At 40.3% G+C, this 24,873-nt stretch overlaps 1 protein-coding gene across 1 annotated transcript in view; it reads right to left on the bottom strand.

Moving 5' to 3' along the window:
- CFAP58 (cilia and flagella associated protein 58) overlaps positions 1-24,873 on the bottom strand; it is a 64,074-nt gene that overhangs the window by 7,939 nt on the left and 31,262 nt on the right. The window contains exons 12-15 of the mRNA XM_008490381.2: positions 24,102-24,242; positions 23,532-23,755; positions 19,768-19,879; positions 17,339-17,443 (exon numbers count right to left, since the gene is read on the bottom strand). Coding sequence (XP_008488603.2) covers positions 17,339-17,443; positions 19,768-19,879; positions 23,532-23,755; positions 24,102-24,242 — 582 coding nt within the window. The remainder of the gene's footprint in view (positions 1-17,338; positions 17,444-19,767; positions 19,880-23,531; positions 23,756-24,101; positions 24,243-24,873) is intronic.

Raw genomic sequence — 24,873 nt, 5'->3', positions numbered from 1 at the left:
ATTACCACCTCCTCTTCCTGAGGAAGAAAGATTTTACTGCAAGTTAAAAACAACAGCAAAAGAAAAATCTGCCTTGTCAAAACCTGTCCAGTCATATTAACATTCCACCCCTGAATGTATCACAAATTTGTAAATTGGAAGAGTGTAATGGTAATTTGGATAAATATGGAGCAGATGATAGACTGAAAGTCTTACCTACAATTGTTTTCCAATTTATTTCTCTCCTAACCCTCTACAAGGGCCAACCAAGCTCTTCAAACACCGTGCAATGGTGTGTATAATAACCCCATTTAGAGACAAAGCATGCAGTTCTCTTATAAGGAGAATCCATCTTATGCAACAGAGACTCATTAGCTGTCTGATGTATATTGTCTCCATAATCCAGCAGAGGCAAAACCAGCTGCCTTATGATGCATATACTGACATTCCTGGCTAAACACTGTCCATCTCTTTTACATGTAGTCAATTAATGCATCACTGAGTTACAAGCACCATATATCAGCAAAATGTTAAAAGAAAATTCTGGATACTTCTTTCCTCATCAGCAGAAGTTCATATTCATAGATTAGCATTTCTATAATTTCTGTAATTTTATCCCAGGATAAAAAACAAAAAACAAAAAACAAAAAAAAAAACACCAAAAACAAACAAACAAAAAACCCCAGCAAGCACCAGAGTAAATCTAATTTAGTCTCAAGTTACACAGACAGTCTCAAATTATATGTGACACTATCACCAAAAATGCCTTGCTTACAGTAGGTACATTTGTCTCTATACATACAAAATCAGGAATGCCCAGGGAACAAAAATCAGCACAAAATAATAAAGAAAAAAATTGGTTTCTACATTACTGTAGCTATACTGAAATGACAGACAAGCTGTGCAATTCATATTACATGCATAAATCCTATAAATATCCAGCTATCAAACAGACACGGCATAGAATATGCAGAAAGACTTGTAGACATGATGTGAGAGATGTATTCAAAGTAGCTTTCAGTTGCAGTGCATACATTAATACTGCCAGCAAATAAATCTATGTTGCTTTTTTGTTTTGGAAACATGTAAAATGCATGTACATTCCTTTAAAATGTCTGGGAACCCAATGGGCCCAGATGGAGAGAAGGTATCTTGATACTGACAAGAAAATTGTAAATCAGCAATCATGTTCAGTGGTATATCAGTAATTAAAAAAACAAGGTAAGCTGATCTATTTGGTGCCTACTGGAAGCCAGTTAACACTATTTTGTCCAGTGTAGAAGTCAGTAAATTCCATTTTTTTCTGTTGGTGGCTGCACAGATGATGCTGGAGAAAAAGCTACATGAAATCCTACACCCACTGGGCAGCAATAGGTCAGTCCATCATAGCATGAGCTTCTTCTGCTTCCCCCAAACTGCCTCCCCCACACACACTCCCCTGGCAACTTCGTTCCAGGCTGCAGTCACAATATACATCTGGCCAGTTAGGTGTTCTTGAGAGGAAAAAAACTTAAAAGTCACAAAAATGCTGCAAGGCACTACTCTTCTTAAGGACATGAAGAAAGGATCCATCAGATTTCTCTGTAACTCCAGATTTGTGCTCTAAAGCCTTCACTGGTAAGAGGAACCTATACATCTTTATATCAGGTCTACACCAGTACCAAAGCTTTTTATGTGATTTTCCTCATGGAATCCAACAGGTGTTGGACTCCAGGACTGAATCCATAATGTCAGCCAGATTCATTGCCTTATGGCATAAACTAACCCAAGCCAATGGTGCACAGATGAGGGCACATTCATTTTGTGTATGTAAGGCACACTGGGAGACTCAGACAGAGGGATACAGTCAACTTTCAGGCATTCCAAAGAGAATTTCAGCACCTCTGTGAATACCTGCAGTAAAAATTGTGTAAATAAAACTCCATGTTATTTTTAGAACAGCCCTTCCTGTCTTAGATTTGTTTTCCAGGGAGCTCCAAAGAGCCCACAGACCTGTCTTTAGTCTCCTGCATGGCAATATGTTTCTGCATCCCTAAGTCTCTCACCTGTTAATCTAGAGGGGAGGGGAAAATGCTGTTTTCCCCTAAAGTTAACTAGCTTCTGTCTCAACCAGAACCCTGAGCTGTCCTGGTCTCCTTACTCTAAACCAAAAGGAGAAAAAATAATTTTCTTTGGCAGAAGACTGGATGGTGTTTGTCAAATTTCAATTGATGATTCAGGACTTGGTGATCACGAGTTTGCTCTGTCTATGGCAAGAAGCATCTCTTTTGCCAGCTCAATCTTACTTCAAAATAAACAACTGCTGGTGACCAGCACAGCACAATTTGCTTGTTGGCTGCCAGAGGGACTATCAGTCCTATCAAATGTGCTCCCAAAATGACACCCAGGCACTTCACTGCTTTGACAACAAGCAGGAGACATCAGCAATGCTGCATGGACCAATGCATTTGGTATTAGTTCTAAAGATAATGCAAAATTCTATATCATCTTCTCCCTCACCATGACACTAGGAAACGCCTGAAATGATCCATCTTGTTAGATAGCCTAGGGCATCATTCTGAGCCAGAGACAATGGATGGCCGCACATTTAATGAAGATGTACTCAGAGCACAAATAGGCCATGAAGTCCCAGCTTCCTCATTTTTATCAGCTTGTCTTTCCAAGTAGATCATTCAACAAATTTACCTGCCATAGCAGCACACCATCTTTTCCACTACATCCATTAAAATCCTATTCTCCATTAAAAAACTTTCTACCACACAAATTATTTTAAAAACTACGTATAAAAAATCCCAAACTCTTTTGTCTCAGAGTAAATTTCATTTATGCTACCTGAGCTAAAGAAATTGAGCAGTTTCTAAATTGAACTAAGAAAAAATCCATGAGATACAGATGTAGAGCAAAAGTGCAATGTTCTGTATAGTGGCAAATCCCCAAACATTCAGTCTATCTCAAACCCCATATTTCAGTTAGTAAGGTAAAGAAAGCAACACAATAACTCTGTAAGCATAATAAAGTTCCTCATGGCTTTGGTGAGGAAAACAAGTCAGTCAATGTGCTATGGGGGAGGTGGAGGGTGGTTCTTGTTTATTGGCATTACAACCAAAATCTCAGTGCTATGCTGAACACCAGAGCCATTTTGTTTATGATGCCATGTAGCAGCAGAGCTCCCCTAAGGGGTTGTGATACATTTTCATAAGTATTAAGCAGGGCACCAAAATCTGAATTAAATACAACCCTAGACATATAAATCTTATCATAGTCATTTTACCTGTACACTTTTTTGTGTGTAAGCGTATACCTCATAGAGTAGCTGTTAGCTCAGGATATCTATGATTAAAATTCTTATGAGATGTAGAAAAAATTAGCATGTAGTAACTTTCATGAATTTTATAACAATAGAAAGTTGCCTCCAGCACTGAGTACTGTGCAATACATACTTTCTCTATAAACACTTTTCAAAAAGCTTCTGTTTGTTCTTGTCTATTCCATATCCATCAGCAAACAACTTTACAAGCATGGAGTTCCATGAACAGCTTGCACTGTCATCATCATCTAGACCATCCTTATCTATCCCATGTGAGGTATTTTATTGGGTGAACTAATTCAGGACACTGGAGTCCTTTCACAACCCTGCAACACTAATACTGCATGAGACACTTGGGGATTTCTGTTAAAATGCTGCTACCAACTTGAAGGAAAAATTAGGATCATTTGGTGAAACTTGTACCACTTTAGAAAGAGTCAAATCTGTCTTATGACTTATTCTTCCAGTTGATAATAAAGCTTATCAAGAGCAGATCTGTTTCCTTTTGCACAGACTATTCCCAAGTGATTGGCATTTTCAAAACTGCTTAATCAGAGAGGAAAATACACCTTGGAGGATATTTTAAGGTTTTCACCCTCGATGATTTTTTTTAACAGTTAGAGCTGAATGCTGCATTATTACCACCTTCCAGGAATAGCAAAGCACAATCATTGCCAGATAAAATGCAGTTGCAACTTACTATTATTTTGTTATTATTGTGAGCTACTGGAAATATTGGAAGTGTGTAGGAAACAGCGTTGTGTTTTGGGTTTTTTTCAGTGGAGAAGCAAATAGGCTAATGAACCCTCTCCTTTCAACTTCTGAACTTTGAGACACAAGGTTAACAACTTATGAGAAGAAAGTTGCACGGGTGCCTCTTGCTGAAATAACAGCTGCAATTCCATTCTTACAATTGACATTATGCAAGCATTTATAAAATCATTAATCAAAGCAGCTGATTTAATTACAGTGTTTATACTTTACATTTTAGAAGAGAATCACTTAATTATGCCCTGTTCTTCTGTATGTGTGAACAGGAACACACATGCACAAATATACACACACAATAAAAAAATGAGCTGTTCCTTAAAGATGAGAATTACCCTTGACAGGGCATGGATTGATGTAAACATTCCAGCTATTTCCACAGTGCCTGCAGCTTGGTAGTTGGACTGAAAAGAGCCCTAAACAAACTTTTTTTTCACATCCTAGTACCAATTCATCTTAAAAGTGTTCTGGGGGAGATTCAAAGGTTGATACAGATCTTATCAACAAAGAATCTAAATATTTAAGGTAAATAAGGCTACAAAGCAAACAATGGGGAGCCTTTCCTGGCTAGTAATTACTATGTACAGGGTTTCAAGCCAAAAATAAAGGTCTCTTCTCTAAATGAAGACTATTTGACTTAAGACCTCTGTATTTTCATGTCAGGTTAATGGCATATATTTTAGCTATTCAATAGTAATTTAGAGTTTTAAAATATCAGATAATTCAAAGCAGAATTATCACAGCTCTTCTGTTAAATCTTAGCTGTTCCTGCAGGTGGAGGCTTCAGATGGGGATTCCCAGACAACTCAGCTTTTGCTCTTACTTCTGACTGATCTCACAGATGTCCTTGAAGGGTCAGAGAAACTATAAAGCTGTTTCTAGAAATGCCTACCTGTATGTCAGGCACCTATATCTCTTTAACCATCTACTTGACTTCAATTCTTAGATTTTCCTGAAAGATGAGAACACTTTGCTTCAAGTCCTTTGGTGCTCTGAACAGCTGTCTCACAGTCAAGCCACCACTTAAACCTACAAATACCTGCCTAACAAGGCAGCAAAGCCTGCATACATCTTTCTGAGAGGAGAGAAGAGTTTCCCTGCACATGCCAATTACCTCAGGGAAGAAAGAGTGATCTCTGTTGCACTTTGGAACCTATTAAGATATAACAGTGCATCTAAGAAACACACACAGCAATTCTTCAATCATAAATGCTTTAATATACAGCTTCCTTCAGACTCATTGTAATTAGAACTGACCCACTGCTATACTTCAAGGAGTTTTTATTTCAGCTTCCCGTGCCTGGGAGATATTCTTAGAATTCAAAAGAAATAAGACCAGGACTAAGGGAAGGGGAAAGATAGCAAATCCTAATGTTCATCTAAAGACAACTGTTGTGCCTAAGTGTGCCATCCCTTGTTGTGCACCCCCTGTGCCATCCCAGCTGTATCTACAGCAAGAGAGGCACTGGAAGACTTGAGCTCTGAGCCTTAAGGATGGGAAGCAGTTGGATGATGGATGCACCGTACTTGGCAGAGACTCTCCCTGTGTCAGGCTTATGTCTGGCTGCCTCGGAGTGAAGAACAAAGGAACACTGACTGAGTGGTGGTGAATGGTGCTGCATCCAGTTGGCTTCCAGTTACCAGTGGGGTCCCTCAGGGATCACTACTGGGCCTAGTCCTGTACAATATCTTTATCGATGACCTGGGTGAGGGGATCAAGTCTACCCTTAATACATTTGAGGATGACATCAAGTTGAGAGGGAGCGTCAACCTGCTGGAGGGTAGGAAGATGCTGGAGAGGGACCTGGACAGTCTGTGTCGATGGGCTGAGGCCAACAGGATGAGGTTCAGCAAGACCAAGTGCAGAGTCCTACACTTTAGCCACAATAACCCCATGCAGTGCTACATACACTGGCAGGAGAGTGGCTGGAGAGCAGCCTGGCAAGAGAGGGACCTGGGAGTACTGGGTGACAACCAGCTGAACATGAGCCAGCAGTGCGCCCAGGTGGCCTGGAAGGCGAATGGTATCCTGGCTTGAATCACAGAATCATAGAATCCTTGGGGTTGGAAGGGACCTCGAAAGATCATCTAGTCCAACCCCCCCTGCCAGAGCAGGGCCACCTGGCCAGCAGGACTAGGGCTGTAATTCTCCCCTTGTATTGGGCACTGGTGAGGCCTCACCTTGAGTACTGTGCACAGTTCTGACTTCAAGAAGGACATTGATATGCTGGAGTGGGTTCAGGGGAGAGCAACGAGGCTGTGAAGGGATGAGGGGGAAAGTCTTATGGGGAGAGGCTGAGGGAGCTGGGGTTGTTTATCCTGGAGGAGAGGAGACTCAGGGGAGACCTTATTACTCTCTACAACTCCCTGAAGGGAGGCTGTAGTCAGAGGGGGATTGGGCTCTTCTCCCAGGAAAGACAAGAGGACATGACCTGAACCTGCACCAGGGGAGGTTTAGGTTGGACATTAGGACACACCTCCTCTAAGAAAGGGTGATCAGACATTGGAATGGACTGCCCAGGGAACTGGTGGAGTCACCATCCCTGGAGGTGTTTAAGGAGAGACTGGATGTGGAACTTAGTGCCATGGGACATATAGCCCATGTGGTGGTGTTAAGTCATAGGCTGAACGTGATGATTTCAGAGGTCCTTTCCAGACTCAATGATTCTGCGATTCTGTAACTTCATTCTTTCTACATTTGTTTGTGCCTTCATCTGTCCAATTCTGAGCTACTTTAAATAAATAAAAAACCAAACAAACACAACATCACAGTGACTCTAACTGCCTGCTCCAAAACAGCCTTAAGCCATGGCATCTGGCATGTGTTTTCTCAACAGCAGCACCAGACACATACCTGTAAGAATACAAATACATGATCTACGATAGCTAAAACCTGCTCTGTCCCCATGGAAATTTCTTTTTTGTTGTCTGTTGTTGTTGCAACTATCATAGAAAACAATTATCCCTCACTGAATAGGACGCTATAGATTAATCATATCTTGCACGCTGAGGGAGAAGCAGAATACTCTTCCCTCAACAGAAGAACACCTGCAAAAGGGTACATCTGAACAGTAAAGATTTGCAGCTGGGTCTGGGCCACACTGTTAAAATGGGTTTCTGAGTGTATTGCTGCATTGCTATTGCATTCTTCCAGCATTTTAACTTCTTTAGCAGATTCTGGACCTCTGACAGTCAGTGCTGGATTGCTAACAGTGCTGCAAAGTTTGTGCATTGCAATGTATTCAGTCAGCACAGCAAGTCATTTACTTTACCTTAACAAGATAACTGGTTGATTAATATACTTTACCCTGGGGTGCACAGCAGATTTATTTCATTCCCAGATAGTTTCGGAATAAAAGAATGAGGAAATAACAAGTTTGTTTTCTGTTACTTGTTATTTCCTGAAACAATTCCTGAGCTTGATACTCAGGCTTTATTCAAGTAAACTATCATTGAAGCTTGTGACAATTTTGTCCAACTTAACAAATGGTCATTTTACAAGACATTTTAAGTTTAATGAAACAAGGAATCCATGCTCAGATTTTCTGGATTTAAACCAGATGCAGGACACTTGAATAAAATACTTCGGTGAAACAGTGGTTTCTGCTTTTCTGATGCACATTTCAGGTAACAACATACATTGGGTGCTTACATGGCCTCCTCTTCTCAGTACCTGAATTATGTTAAATCATTGTATATCAAGTACATCAACATACTTAGGCAAAAATATTGCCCCAAGCCAGGGCAGTGATCGTCTTCTCATTCTACAAAAGGGTCTGGACAAAAAGAGTTGCTACAGGAATCGCCAAAATTTACTAAAACTCCTAGAAGAAGGACAGAAATGAAGCTCAGTCTCTCAAGCTCCCAGGACAGCTATTCTGAATAAGCCAACACATTGGCTCCTTGTTTTGCAGAAATACCCAGACTAGACTACAGCAGCAGTTTAGAAGCATGAGAGAAAAGTCACAATCATAAACCTCAGGATACTTTGAGCCAACAAGCTCTCTCCTTCATGCTCAAAATTAATGGACTGGGAGTGTATCAGAATGCAGAAAACTAAACTTGACATTCATCTATGAAGGCTGGTATTGATGCAATTAAATCAGCCATTAGAGTTCTAATTCATGGAATCATAGAACTGTCAGGGTTGGAAGGGACCTTTAAGATCATCCAGTTCCAACCCCCTGCCCTGGGCAGGGATACCTCCCACTAGATCAGGTTGCTCAAAGCCTTGTCCAGCCTGGCTTTAAAAGCTTCCAGGCATGGGGCTTCCAACACCTCTCTGGACAACCTGTTCCAGTGTCTCACCACTCTTATGGTGAAGAACTTGTTCCTAACATCCAATCTAAATCTACACTCCTCTAGTTTGAATCTATTCCCCCCCCTAGTCCTATCACTACTAAAATCCTAAAAAGTTCCTCCCCAGCTTTCTTGTAGCCTCTTTAAGATACTGGAAGATCACAATAAGGTCTCCTCAAAGGCTTCTACTCTCTAGACAGAATAACCCCAACTCTCTCAGTCTGTCTTCATAGGAGAGGTGCTCCAGCCCTCTGATCTTTGTTGTGGCCCTTCTCTGGACAGACTCCAGCACATCCATATCCTTCGTGTAATAGGGGCTTCAAAACGGAACACAGCAGGAACTCAGGTATATATATCAATTGTCCTAAAAAACTTTATGAAAAAAATCACTCATCCATGTACATTTACCATCTATAAACCATAAGAGATTTTTACCTCACTTGCAACTTCCTTATCTTTGTAAATGGCACCTGGAATTTCTGACTAAAACACCACTAAAGAAGATAAAGACAGTGCAGATCCCTAGGAGTTATTTTAATCTGTACTTTTATTATTTCTCAAACAAATTTTCACCTTGCTTCTGATCAAAACTATCTATATCACAGGAAATCTGTTTGGTTTACAAGGGCAATGTAGCTCCACAAAGATACAGTAAAATTTAAACTCTTTCACTAAATAAATTCTTCAACAAAAATGGTGGCGGTATTGGATTTTTTTTTCACCACTAAGTAATCTACTTTGCCTCCCATTCCCAGTGCCAGAAATATTTGTGCTATTTTTATTGGAAAATTATTTTCTTGCTCTAAAGTGCAGCCAGCTATCTTCACATGATGACATTAAAGTGATCAGTATCTTTCCATCCTGCTTTTTCAAAATCCTGTTTAAAGAACCATATCCTAAATAAAACAAAGAAACAAACAAAAGCTAGAAAAACCCCAAAAAGGCTACTTTTACTGGAAGACTTTACTCTCTTCCATTTGAATTGAAATGTATGGGGGAGGAGGGAAAGTATGTAAATGTCAGTGTGTTTTTAAGAGCAGTTTATCATGTGCTAAGTTTCTGTGGCATAGAACATCTAATTCTAGATGGACTGAGATTAGAAGGGCTAAAATAAACTAATGTGCCAAGAAGCATATTCAAAATACGCAGAAATAGAAATCTCCTCTCTGAGAGTTAGGAAAAGAACTGAACATCCCTTCAAATCCTCCTTGCATTCTTGAGGCTTACACAAAGCTTTCAGGTACATATGTAGACGCTCAATAGCTCTCCACACAGATGATCCTCTGAGAAGTCATTACCTACGACAGCATCACAGGATTGCACAGGAGCCCAAGTAAGTTACAATGAGAATCAATACAATTTGCTTGGTGTGATTCTACCCGGCTGACAGAACCCTACTCAATACACAAGTATTTAAAATAGACAAATAAATTATCAAAATAATTGGAAAAACAATACCTGTGACAGAACAGAAGGCACTGAAGAAATTCTAATTGTACAGAGAAATCACATGCCAGGCACAGAATCACTAAAAGACACTCTTCCTTCAACCTAACACTGATACTCAAACACAAAACACCTCCACTTATAATAAAGGTTAAAATCCACAATCAAAGCCCTAGTTCAGCAATTAACATTTCAAGTACAACAAGAAAAAAACAGAAGGGCAGCACAAGAATGAAAAAACCTGAAAACAACTTTTTAAGTAGTCCTGAAGGCTGAATCGATGCATTAAGTACCTCTATGTGTCACTTAACACTCCATTGGAAACTACAGTTCAAATGAGATTCAAGGGACTGGACTGAAATGAATTTGATTGCAGTAACTCAGTAGACTGTTGTGCATCAAAATCCTGTGCTGATAATTAGGTATTTTTTGTTCACTTCTAACTACTACCAGGTTACAGCCAGGGTTCATAGGAATACATTACTTTTTCATTTGAAAAAAGAACAGAGGTTCTCTTCAGAGTCCAGTTCTAAATCAAGGCAATTCTTACAGTGTACCTTTGATACATCAGTGCCTAATTCTGCATGGGAAGTAAACTTCTTTTCTCTATGATTCACACCCAACTGAATGACAGAATGTAAATGTTGACCTTGAGTCCTTGCTGTGCTTCTCATTTCTATATGATGAAATTCTGAACTTAGAGCTGGAGACAAACTGAAAAACCACACGCCACCAGGTACTGTTTTCTCTCTCTACTCTTCCCCGTAAGGTACATAACAATGCATGTCTTTTTATAAGGACAGGAAAGCATTTTTCTTATTTTTTTTTTTTTTTGCATGTCAGAAACCATTTGATCCACAGTTATAAGTTTTTGCTCTCTCAATTTCTCAGTTTCTTGGCGCAATTTTTTTGCACCAAGGCTATGCCAGCTACTGGCTATGCAATTAGATGCAATTGAACTAGCAAGAAAGTCTTCTGCCACTCAAGAGCTGGTATAAGCTAAATTAGAAAAGTGACTTTTTACCAATAGGAGAGGTACTTTTTAACATAGAAAAGGCTGAAAGCTCAATATATTCATCCCTTTAATTGAGGCCTGAGAGAACTGCTAGCTTCAGCCACAAGACAGGCATTTATCCAGTGCTTCCAGAGGAAGTCAAATCCTCCAGGAAGTAGAGATAGAAAAGAGCCAACTCCTACTAAGGTACAAAAAGGCAAAACGAAAATTTCCCTTTTCATTTTCAGATGGAAAAATCCTTTCAATAGGTTGACTTTATATATACATTATAAAGGAGCAGTAAAGAAAGGACTGCATTTTAGCAGTGGATTTTGCAGTTCACTTGTAAGTTTCAGTGCACACAAAGCACTCTCCCAAACTGCCTCTGCTAAAATCTCTCTAAAGGCAAGATGACAGAGAAACAATAATGGACAGGTCAAAAGAGATTTTTAGGGATTATACTGTCATTAGTTTCCTGAAGTGGATTGCAGTTACTTTTATGAAAATAGAAATTCTCCCACAAAAGTCCCTAACACAGACTATCTACTCTACATGTAATGTGTGAGTAGGTTATCTTCTCAAACTTAGAATATATACTAAGCACTGAAAATACATAAATGCTAAATTTAGGGCAGTAAAGTAAATAGCTATTTCAAAGTTGTACAGATAACACCTAAAATAAAACTGAGCTGGGCCTTAAGAATACCAAATAAAGGCAGGTGAAAAGAGTTTGCTCTCTTTTCCCTAGCAGGCTGCCTGATGAGGAAATCTTTTACTTGGTATCTGAGCACCCTTTTCTGCATTACATGCAGTATAACAGAATCTACATAAATACTGTGACAGCAATGAAGAATGCAGCAGAAGCATGCTTCATCACACTGCCAATCTAGGGAAAGAAATGATTTTCAAGGACTAGTCTCTCACAAACTGAAAAAAATATAAAAGACTTAAAAAACAGTATGTTAGACAATAAATGGGTAGAAAAATTTTGTATAAGAAACACATGGAAGCAAATCCCAAAGCTTCTCCGTTAGCTTGGAGAAAATGTTGATTTCAGTAGCTGCCAGCCTGCATAAATCCACATGGTAACACACTGTTCTAAAGTAGATTTCCTTATGAAACTATGGTACTAGTTCTGAGAAATAAAGATGGTTATGTATATGTTCAGACACTATAGCAGCAAAAACTTCAAATTGGATAGAACAGCTCTGATCCCAAGTTAGCACAGATGAGTGCTAAAGGAAAACATCTGCCTATTTTGAGTGTTTAGCTACCTATTGTCACTACTGAACTGAGTCATGTCTCTAATATATTCATTCATACACTGCAGGAGGGAATTCTTTTATTACCTTTTTACTTGATGTGAGGCATGGAAAAGCTAAGTAACCTCCCCAAGGTTACAGAGAAAAGTCCCTTTCACTTTCTCTTCCCTGTATCTTACAACACCTGAAATGAAACTCTGCTGATTTATACTGGAGACAGCAGCATCCCCTTTGGCTCCTCCTACTCTCTGTCAGTGGGACCATCACTTTTTTGGGGAGATTGAAACTTAGCTCAAAACTTGGCTCAATACAAGGACATGTGGGTGTTATCTGACTGTAATCTCTGAGTCAGATATATGAGCTAATCATGCCTTTTGCCCCTGCACTCTTTGAAACTACGAACTCAAGATGCTAACAGCCTGGAAGGATCAAATTCTGATTACCCAGTCCTGGTCTTTGATTGCTGACAGCTTAATACAACAGTGATTAATAATGTATCTGTACAGAAAAACAATTCTTCCACTACTACATGCATGACTTAAGTGAGACACATTTGCCTTTGCCTCCCTACACAAATAAACCTGTTTTCCTATCTCTTGTACATTTATGAACAATGAACATTTATGACGACTGAGGTAAATGACATACAGTGTGAATCTTGCCACTGTTAGCCATTCCGAGATTTGCAGCTGAATAAAATTCTGCTCAGTCAGACATAAAATCAAATTAGAGGAGCTCATTTTAAAAAGAACTATATCTGAAACAAATAAAGCAGTGAATAACTCAGTTTTAAAGTGATAAGTTCCTAAAACCACAAAAATCATAATCCTAAAAAGGTAATACATTGCACTGTGAGTTTACCACATCACTGTTCAGTACAATTAGAGTAGCAGAGCTACAGTCATGAGAGGGATTTGCCCTATATACCAAGTGAGCAAAGTTTTGGGGGGGGTTTATTGCTTTTTTGCAGTCGGATTTCTTCAGTTGAGTACTTCTGTTTATTGACAACTATAATTTATGGCTATGCAACACATTTGGTTCATACTACATGTGTTCAAAAAACACGTCCATCCATCATTGAAATCCCTTTGTTAGCACACAATCTATTTCTTTTCAAAGTCCTGTGGCACTATTCAGTGTTTTAGAAAAGCAAAAAAGAATCCTGTATCTTTCAACTGCACAAATTCAAACATTAAAGCTGGCAATCCCAGAAGTAACATTTTCTATGTTGGGATCAATAAAAATCCAATGGCAAATATTTCCTAAGTATTCAAGACCTTAGTCTTGGGTCTAATTTTTAAGATTTTCACCATTTTTCACCACCAAAGTAGCTCAACTGTGAGAAGACCATTTCTCAAAGGAGAAATGACCACTTGTTTTTTGGTTCCTCTTCAGAGCCTCAGGATGTCCACATTTACTTAGTGCATGAGAGCTGACAGGTTACAATCCAAGAAACCGTGGCTACAGAGCACAGAAAAATTTCCAAAAAAATAATGAAAAAAAAAAATTAACAGTCAGAAGACTACAGTGCAGACAATACAAACGGAATTATTTTTTTCCTTATTCCAATATTATGGCTCTGCATGAGGATACAGCAAGGTGAACAGCCTACAAATCAAACTGCAGGTTGCTGAAACCTGCTCAACCATGGGCTCAACCATTTCCAGGCATGGGTTATTTCTACATTCCAAAGGTGGTTTTAATACTCAATATTCAACTGACATAGTTTTTTGCACATAGTTTTAGCATAGGTTTAGCATAGAATCTGGTTGGAGGTGTGTGACTAGTGGAGTCCCTCAGGGGTCGGTACTGGGACCAGTGTTGTTCAATATCTTCATCAACGACTTGGATGGGGGTATAGAATGTACCCTCAGCAAGTTTGCTGATGACACTAAGCTGGGAGGAGTGGCTGACACACCAGAAGGCTGTGCTGCCATTCAGAGAGACTTAGACAGGCTGGAGAGTTGGGCAGAGAGAAACATGATGAAATTCAACAAGGGGAAGTGTAGAGTTTTGCATTTGGGGAAGAACAACAAGATGTCCCAGTATAGGTTGGGGGCTGACCTGCTGGAGAGCAGTGTAGGTGAAAGAGACCTGGGGGTCCTGGTAGACAAGATGATGACCATGAGCCAGCAATGTGCCCTTGTGGCCAAGAAGGCCAATGGCATCCTGGGGTGCATTAGAAAGGGGGTGGTTAGTAGGTCAAGAGAGGTTCTCCTCCCCCTCTATTCTGCATTGGTGAGGCCGCACCTGGAGTATTGTGTCCAGTTCTGGGCCGCTCAGTTCAAGAAGGACAGGGAAGTGCTTGAAAGAGTTCAGCGCAGAGCTACTAAGATTATTAAGGGAGTGGAACATCTCCCTTATGAGGAAAGGCTGAGGGAGCTGGGTCTCTTTAGTTTGGAGAAAAGGAGACTGAGGGGTGACCTCATCAATGTTTTCAAATATGTAAGGGGTGAGTGTCAAGGAGATGGAGTTAGGCTTTTCTCAGTGGTGACCAGTGATAGGACAAGGGGTAATGGGTGTAAATTGGAGCATAGGAGGTTCAAGTTGAATATCTGGAAAAATTTTTTTACTGTAAGGGTAACAGAGCCCTGGAACAGGCTGCCCAGGGGGGTCATGGAGTCTCCTTCACTGGAGACATTCAAAACCCACCTGGACACGTTCCTATGCGAGGTACTCTAGGTGGCCCTGCTCTAGCAGGGGGGGTTGGACTAGATGATCTTTCAAGGTCCCTTCCAACCCCTAGGATTCTATGATTCTATGATAGTTTTTTTTACACTTTAAGTTACATAATACACACACACAGAAATCACAGATATTCACAAGCTTCACCATCAACAAAAATCCTATTTGCCAGCAAGATGTCACCACACACACAAAAGGAAGATCATTTTAAAGCAGAGATACACAATGGCTATGCCCTTGTCACACAGTAAGTTGTGGCTGAAAAAGACTGGGTGTGAAAAGGTGTGGCTTATGCAATCAAACAGAATGTGGGGAAAACTAATGTTAAAGTTTGCATTCCTCAGCTCCTGCAGTCTCTGATTCAGCATACAAGGGATATTATAGTAACTAAGCACAGGACAAGTGGTTAGCAATTCACCCCATTAGCAGAGACTGACTGAACTAAGTTGACTTCCAGGAGAAATCCATTCAAATAATACTAATAACAAAAATAGTAATAGCAATACTAATGATAAATTAAAAATTCCAGAAATGACTGTTAAGTTACTGCTGTTTCTCACAATGGAAAATTCAGTCACTATCAAACCCTACACATTGTTGAATAAGGATACACTGATCAGAAGGGGGCCTTGTGAAACAACACTCCTGATCTGTACAGTTCATCTCCCTTCAGAAAGTTGTTGCTTCTCTCAGTTAACTTCCTTCTGCTGAAGGTGTTCCTCAGGCTCATTTCTTCACCAGAGGAGTTTGGAACGTGGCAGCATCAGTTTTATAGGCTACTAGAAGGCATGTTGCTTTAGTGAGTATCAGAGCACTTCACAAAGCAGATATCATCATCCCACGTTACATGTACACAGGAAAAAGAAAATGACTCCTACAAGGTTACTCAGACACTCAGCAGAAGCTCAGAGAGTTCACTTAGCTCGTCAGCTCTATGCCAATAACCAATCCAGTAGAATATAAAGCCCTCTATGGAAATGAGCTGGGGATTCCTCCACCTCTGGTTCTCTCTCCTTACCCACATGCTGCTATGAAAGAGCCCTATTTCAGTCATTGTGAAGAACTCAAAAACACTGCAGCAAAAGAGAAAAGAGCTCAGAAATGTTGATGGTAAAGCCTTGAACAGAATGTGGAGTGTGGTATTTCTGGCCTTTTCTTTACCATCAATGTCACTGAGAGAAATCTTCACTTCAGCATTGTTGTAGGGGAAATAGGTGTCTGAATTAAGGATGCAAAGGATCTTACTAACAATTCTGCATATAATAATCAAACTTTATCTATTCAAACTCTGACTGAAATCTAGGAATATAAATTAAAGAAATGTAGAATTGCTTCAGAAGAACTGCCACATAGGCAGCAAGGTTGTGCCAACTGCTAGTATAGTAACATAAGCTCAAATACTTCAAATATTTCAAAGATTTTCTTAGTCAGGCAGCTTAGTACTTCTGTAACTCAGTTCTTCACTTCTAAATAAGGATAGTAGCTAAATGGGAGCACATTAAGGCTAAGGCAAGATACGCATTAGAGGCTATGTCAAAATCTAACAGAAATGGGTTTGTGCATGGGTAAAGCACAGCAAACATAAAGCTGTTTTTTGCTACATCTTGTTTAAGCTAAGAAACTATTTCCCTGACAGCATTTCAGTGCTATGCAACAAGAATTTTTATTTGCCAGGCAAAGGCATAATACACCATACATTATCTTTATATGAAATTGCAAATCTTTTTTTTTTCCTAAAAAATAAAGAGACACGAACCCTGTCTTGATAACATCTGCTGAGCTTCTTCTCAAGACAGAAGGAGCTTCAGGCCACATTCTACTCTCCACTGAGTGATCAAGAAAATTAGGGTATTTAAGACCAAGATGTTAAAATCATATCTAAAGCTGGCAAACTGTAGCTATCTCTACAGTTACCAGAGAGGAGAGAAATGTTCCAGTTTTACACCTCCAGTTGAAATCCAAAAGACAGTCCCTTTTTGTTATATTTGATAGCAAGGTTTGCAGTAGAGTAATATAGTCTCTTCTTGCTTCTACAGCACAAACTTTGTTGGTATCAATGAGGTTAAGAGACATCTGATGCAACTAAAAACAGATAAGCTATCACAAAAATTGCTTTCTGGCAAGGTTCAGCACAAAGACCTTGAAGTCAAACATGGCCTAGACCACAGCATATCTAAATCACTCTGTAGGATTTCTCCTACAGAGATTTCTCCTGCCGAGCTAAGCACAAATGGAATCAAACAAGGGTTTTTCCTTCTTGTCTGGGTCATAATAGCCCTGTTTAAACGCACAAGAAAGCCAGTCTAAGACTGAGTTGAAGACTAATCTATGACATGAATAAACTAAAGCAAACCTTTAATTTTCTCTTCCATAGTTGTCCAGATATGAGTAACCAGAATACAAAAATCAACTAATCAGAGGCCATTTGTTCTCTTTCAGTGAGTCAGTGCTGCCATCTAGAGCTATCTAAGGAACATGCAAAAGAAATTTAAAGTCATTCATCTGAGTAACATTCATGAAACACAATGGAGTAGACAGAGAATGCAGGGTAAGTAAAATATGTTAATGAGATACAACGAAATAATGATGCTGCAGTACCTGAAGGAGCAATTCTTTCTCTATCACTTCACCTGTCTTGCTGATAAGCTGCTTCTGTAGTCTCTGTATTTTCTGAATCAGCTCATAGGTACTTGGGTCACTGGCCTAGATAAGAGCAAAGCAGAATCAAAAAAAATATGCTTCTTAGCAAGTCAGTGGTTTCTGCTTACAAATGAAACCATAACATTGAAGTGTTCAAACTTGACAAATATAAAATAGGGTGGGGGGAGCATTGTGGGTGTTTTTAAAATGTCAAATATACAAGCAGTCCTGAAACTAGAATCTCTGCCTTTGAGCATGCTCATGCTTATTACCTTCATGAATCCCCTTAAAAATAACTAATATAAATAGGAGTCCTTCAGAGCTTAATCCCCAAAACATCAAAGTTTGGGAGATCCACATGGCAGGGAAGAAAAAGAAGGTTAGTATAAAATTAGCATAAGCTGAAACTGCCCATTGACATATGAATAGCAGTGCAAATATACTCATGTTCTAAGAACTTCAAATAGTGCCAACTGAGTTTTAAGGAGAGGAAGATTTTTCTCTCAAAAAAAGAAAGAGTAACTGCAATATAGTCTTCTGAAACAGGCTGAAGAAGAGGAACAAATTATGGGAATATACTGATGAATTATGAGGCTGTAAAATATACATACATGTTGCATCTCATTCTTCAACAGAATTAAGTGCTTCAAAAAGTGAAAAAAATTGGGCACTATGCTGCTGCCCTTTATCTACATGGCCTGTAAAGACCAGCAGCTAGTAGATGTCTTTCCTTCTCTTTTTATTCTTTGCCACAGATTGCATCAGGAGGAAGTTCTAAGGAGCAAAAAAAAATCATTCTGAGAGGAGAAGCCAGCAAAGCTTACTTTCCCACCACTTTATGTCCTCTTGATGGATCCTTTAAGGAAGAGCAAATTCTGAATGAAGCTTTTCCCCACCTGAATTCAAAACATATGTCTCCCACATGGTTCCTTCTCTTTCATTCGATGTCTCATAAGGACTAAAATCACGTTACAGTAAAAGCTCCAATAAAGTTCCATTCTCTGTATATTTGGTTGAGCTTATAAGCAACTTGGTATCCCCTGGCTCTTAATCTGTTGTTCAATTTTATCCAAACTGTTTAATTAATTCAAGTGGAACTGGGCCACTAACACAGATCCACATGCAGTGCGCACCACACGACACAATTTCCTGAGAAACCAGGCTAAAAAGTAGTTCAGTCCCCATGACCCACTCAGTCCTTTACTTTTTTACAGCACTGCTCAAACATTGTACCAATTGGTGGTAACTGTAGCGATGTGAAGGTGTTTGTTCATTAGGAATTGAAACAAAACCCCATTAGAATTATTTCATATGGATCTTGCCATCTGCTGGCCTTTCTGTGTTCCAAATACAAACCAGTAGCCTAGAATGGAAATATGTAATTTCCTGTTATCAGTCTATTCCTATATTCATTTTCCTAACACTGAATGGTTTTGCTGGCCTCATTTTCATTTGCTGCAAGATGCTGCTGGAAATTGTACCTAGATGACTTTAACCTAGTTCAGCATCCTGAATTTTAACTCTCTCCCATAAGAAAAGCTAAGCACATGGTTTAGCTTTAAGCTCAGCATGAAAAGATCAGAAATCAACTATCATGCTAGTTAGCACAGCCAAAATATTCAGCTCTGCCTCAGTAGGGACAAGCATGTTAGCAGTCATCATCAGAGCAGCTGAGCAACCTAGGCTGGCATCAGATCAGAGATCCATGCAAAAGAAATCTTAGCTGGCTCTGACTTACTTCAAAAATATCCAGTGATGTCAACTGATGTTCATATATTTGATCTGTGCTTGACTGATTTTTTATTTTTTCCCTTCATTTCATGCATTCACATCATGTGCACATTTTTATTTGCTGTTTACATAACAGCTGAACTCATATTACCTAGGATGGCTGTCTTTGGGAGCCCACCACTGTTTATATGGAGGCTTCTCCCTCTCCCTACAGATGTAACTTACCTTCCAATTTCATGTCTGTCCATTTCCCAGTCTACCTGTTGCACAGCCCTCTCTAATTTGAGTTTTCTTCCTATATACATCTCCCTAGTTGGTGAGAGTAGGATTGTATTTTTCCCCCCATCATCCTCTTTCTTGACATTCCTGTCAAGGAATCACCTCCTTCTAAATTCACCTTATGCATTCTTATTCCTTTTAACAGTTGATTGGCCCTTTACAATTCCCTCTGCAATTTTTCATGGAGAAAGTGACACAAAAATAACACTGATTGCATCATGCAAGGAAATCATTCAGCAGTTAACCATTCCATTGGTATTAGGGAAACTTCAATCTGCCTTTCACACAATTTGCATAAAAGTAAACTAAATAGGCTTTGTGCTGTGTCACTGATTTACTGATATAGGTTTTGGGCACTTGAAATGCTGAGACATCACCTCTAATTTTCTCCACCTGTGAACATTCAAGGGATTCTCCAGTTCTTCTTCCAAAACTTTGCACCGAGTCTGTTCCCTTAATAGCTCCTTCCGCATGTGATGAACCTCCTGTCTTAAGAGCAGCATAAAACAAAAAGCAAAAAAACCACATCAAAACCCCATCAATGGGACCGAAGCATTAACACACAATAACCATCCTCCCTTCCACTACAGTGCTGGCAAAGTGACTCTTGTGATTAGTATTTGGCACCAATACTGCTATACATCTGGGCCCCTAAGATACCGCAGTTAGACCTCTTCATTCACTTTAGAGAACTGCTCAAAAAAAAAAAAAAAAAAAAAAAGGGACTTTTCATCAGTTCCTGGGGAATCTGCTTCACAGCCTACTGGATCTCACTGCCCACATCTTCCCATATATACGAAGGCCAGGAGTTAATTCATCTAGAGTAACCTACAAATCAGCTTTGGAGTCACACTCAGTTACCTCTGTATTGAATCAGAAAGCCTGTGTTTGAAAGAAGGTTTTAAATCTATATGGCTCACATAATCCAGTAAATAAAACACACTCCAGGAACCAAGAATCATAGAATCATAGAATTGGCTGAGTTGGAAGGGACCTCAGAGATCATCGAGTCCAACCCTTGAACCACTGTTGCAGTTGCTAGACCATGGCACTGAGTGCCACATCCAGTCTCTTTTTAAACATCTCCAGGGACAGAGAATCCACTACTTCCCTGGGCAGTCCATTCCAATGTCTGATCACTCTCTCCGTAAAGAAATTCTTTCTAATATCTAACCTAAACTTCCCCTGAAACAACTTAAGACCATGTCCTCTTGTCTTGTTGAAAGTCGGCAAAAGAGACCAACCCCCACCTGGCTACACCCTCCTTTCAGGTAGTTGTAGAGAGCGATGAGGTCTCCCCTGAGCTTCCTCTTCTTTAGGCTGAACAGCCCCAGCTCCCTCAGCCTCTCCTCATACGGTCTGTGCTCGAGTCCCTTCACCAGCCTGGTTGCCCTCCTTTGGACCTGCTCTGGGACCTCAATATCCTTCCTGAACTGAGGGGCCCAGAACCTGACACAGTACTCGAGGTGTGGCCTCACCAGCACTGAGTACAGGGGCAGAATCACTTCCTTGGACCTGCTGGCGACGCTGTTCCTGATACAGGCCAGGATGCCATTGGCCTTCTTGGCCACCTGGGCACACTGCTGGCTCATGTTCAGCTTCCTGTCAATCCAGACTCCCAGGTCTCTTTCTGCCTGGCTGCTTTCCAGCCACTCTGTCCCCAGCCTGTAGCGCTGCATGGGGTTGTTGTGGCCAAAGTGCAGGACCCGGCACTTGGCCTTGTTGAACCTCATCCCATTGGAATCAGCCCATCTCTCCAGTCTGTCCAGGTCCCTCTGCAGAGCCCTCCTGCCTTCCAGGTGATCGACATTCCCCCCCAGCTTGGTGTCATCTGCGAATTTGCTGATGATGGACTCAATCCCTTCATCTAAATCATCAATGAAGATATTGAACAGAACTGGGCCCAACACTGATCCCTGGGGGACACCACTAGTGACCGGCTGCCAACTGGATGCAGTCCCATTCAGCACCACTCTCTGGGCTTGGCCCTCCAGCCAGTTCTTAACCCAGCACAGGGTGCTCCTGTCGAAGCTGTGGGCTGCCAGCTTTTTCAGGAGGATGCTGTGGGAGACGGTGTCAAACGCTTTGCTGAAGTCCAGGTAGACTCCATCCACAGCCTTCCCCTCATCCACCAGACGGGTCACCTGATCATAAAAGGAGATCAGGTTGGTCAGGCAGGACCTGCCCTTTCTAAACCTGTGCTGGCTGGGTCTGATCCCTTGCCCATCCTGCAGGTGCTGTGTGATTGCACTGAGGATGATCTGTTCCATGACCCTGCCAGGCACTGAGGTCAGGCTGACAGGCCTGTAGTTTCCTGGGTCCTCTTTCCGGCCCTTTTTGTGGATTGGCGTGACATTCGCCAACTTCCAATCATCAGGGAGGATGGAATGATGAGCACTGTTCTTTAGAAAACCTGTTTTATCTCTTTTACTCTTAATACCCCTCCTTAAGGAATTCCAGGCTTGATTTGTTGCTGAATTTAAAATTAACTGAATAACCAAGAATAACTATGACAACTATTGACAACTATGATTTTATGGTGGGAATGGAAATATCAAGGGGCAGAAAAAAAAAAGGCACATTCTGCAGTGGTCCAACCCTTATCATTTTGGTGGGTGGATCTCATAAATTCTCTAAGTTGAAAGGAAGTGGAGGATTGATATGTGCTTACTCTCCCACTGAATCTTTTTCTGCTAAGTTCAGAGTTGCATTTAGCTCACTGAGAGGGAAAAAGGTCTTTTTTTAACTGTGAGGTTGGAAAAGGTTATGGAAGAGGAAAAACCCCACATCTCCAGTTGGAAAATCAAGAGAGCTAATTAGCAGCACAAGTAATAAATGGAGTCTTTCAAGAGGCAATTTTCATGATGGTTTTAAACTTCATTAGAGTATGTGTTTGCTGTAGCAGTTAGCAAGAATTGATCCCCCCATCATGGCATGCATCACGCCATACTTCAATGCCAGCACCGAGTTCCAATACAGTAACACTTTCAGCTGAATGCATCTGGGCAGCAAGTTCAAATCCTATTCCTGTCTTCAGTGAGTCGATGAAAACAGCAATTGCTAATGTTTTGTACCCCACTCTCTTTGCTATTACACCAAACTGAACAGGCATAATTCCACTGGATCCAATGGGTTTGACCATGGCACTGAAGCTAATTTGCCATGGTGAAAGTCATGGAATTAACTGATACAGTTAAACTAAAGATCTCACCCAGAGCTGTGTTAGCAGCTGGTTATCTGCTAAAAACCTATCTACCTCTCCCTACAAACTAAGTCTGATTCTGTAGAAAATTACAATAGTTTTCCACCAGCTAAGAATACCCAGAAGGGTTAAAAAAATAAGGGACACCAGAACCAGAGGAGAAAAACGAGCCTGGGGCTATTAAACTTCTGTTTTAAAGAAACACAACTTTCAATGCAAACTTAACTAAATCTTTCTCAGAGAGCAAGTCTACACACAAATTTGGAAGGAGAAAATATGCAACTGTTTGTGTTATAAGTATGTCAGGTGTTTCCCATCCTCTGTGAATTGCTTGATGAAAAGCCATTCCACTAATTTGGGCCTTGGGATCCACTAAGTATTTCACAGAACTGTAGTGGAACAAAGCAAGATCGGACCGTGGCTCAATGAGCTACCAGCCTCTCTTGTGACTAGCCCAAGAGTGAGCTGCTCGGTGGGTGTGAGCCTCACCTTTATTGGCCCCCTGGTCTTGCACATGCTCAATAGGGGGCCTGCCCTGATTGGGCACAGGTGGATTTGATACCGGCTCACACCCACTTCTCGGTAATCAGAGGCGTCTGATTGCTTTGTTCCACTACACAGAACTATGAACACCTTTTCTACTCCTGTCTGTCAAGTTTATTCTGTACAGTAACTCACAGTATAAAGGTGAAATGATAGAAAATATTTCAACTTCAGCCAAGCTGTCTTTCTTCCTCCTGTCCTCCTTCTTACATTTTAATTCTCTGACAAATTGTTTTGTGAATTTAATCCAGTCTGTGTTTGAAGTCAAACCTAAGAATCCTCTAAGGTATAATATTTGTCGATACAAATTTTTACTATTCATAAAGCATTTTTTTTTCTGAAACATAGAAGCATGGATGCAGTCACTACAGAAATTTATTCAATCCATTTTTCTACCTGAGCTCCTCCACACTGGCCACGCTCTTGCCAAGTATTCCCTTCTCACGCCGAAGTTTTTTAATTTCCAGCTTGAGCAGTCGGATGTCTTCCATTCTTTGTCGGTACTGGGTTTCCCCCTTGTTCAAGATGGACTGCTGGATTTTGATCTTTTCATAGAGCAGAGCCACTTCATCATTGCGCCGAACAAGATGGAACCCTAGGATATCTCTCTCAGTCATAATCTGAAGATGGAGGGCAAGCAATAGTTTCAGTTACAGGTCTTCAGCACAGTCCCAAAGTATGATGACTGTATTTGCATCAACCAAAAACATGTGGATTAAGGGGTTTCACTGTTATTAGTGAAAGTGTCAATGGGCCCAATAGTTTCCCCTAGAAGGATTCAGTCACCTGATTAGTATAAACTGCTTATTTTTTGAGCCTTAGTATCTTGACATTTTTGTTTCAATGGCACTATAAAGCCTCAGTAATACCCCGTGTCAGGAGCTGAGGATCTTGATCTTAAAAATACTGGATAAATGAGGGAACAGAATGCTGTGTATTTGAAAAGCCAAATTAAGAGATTCCTACCCGCTCAATTTCCTTCTTCTGCTTTAGCCTCTCAGCATCAGCTTCAGCAATGATTTTTAGAAGTTTTCTCTCTTCTAGCTCCTGATTTTCTATAAAGTGTTTGGTTTCCAGAGCCTGTTCTTTCATCCTAAGCAGTTCCGCCTGATGGAGTCAAAGAAGAGAGGTAAACTGTGCTTAGTAAATCTTCCTATTATGTAAACTTGGGATTGAGAGTTAGGATTTCATAAAATCTCATATATACTTTCAGTTTCCTGGGAGGTATATATTTTTTTACTTTTTAAGAACAAATCACTAAAAGAAGCAAGCATGAAGACCCATGAAGAAATGTTGTAAAGAGTAGTTTAATATTTTGCTGTATTATATACAACAGAAATTTGGATGGATTTTTATCTATAACAGTGTTTCAAATTATAATTCAGAGGCACCTCATCTTGTAAAAATTTTAACAAAAATTAAATAGGTCATATTTGGAAAGCTTTCAATAGAGTTGTTACATTATGTAAATCTAGCAGACATAAGTTCAAAGCCAGGCTGGATGGGATATGAGAAAGGAGAGCTCACCTTCCTGGAAAGGGCAACAATCTATGCTAAGTAATGCAAATTAGCATCAACTCAGGACAGACAGTATTTGTGGAAAAGATGGTAACCAGGTATGGAAGAGGAAAATTAAAGAGCTTTAGTACCTTTTAAGTGGATGGATAGACAATGAAAACTGGGAAGAGAGGCTGTACCTAAGTGCAGTAGCAATGCTTTGTTACAGGGATGGCCCAAT

Source organism: Calypte anna, chromosome 6 (assembly GCF_003957555.1).
Source record: "Calypte anna isolate BGI_N300 chromosome 6, bCalAnn1_v1.p, whole genome shotgun sequence".
Lineage (NCBI taxonomy): Eukaryota > Metazoa > Chordata > Aves > Apodiformes > Trochilidae > Calypte > Calypte anna.
The sequence above is the reverse complement of the archived record's forward strand: the minus strand, read 5'-3'. Positions and strand labels throughout refer to the sequence as shown.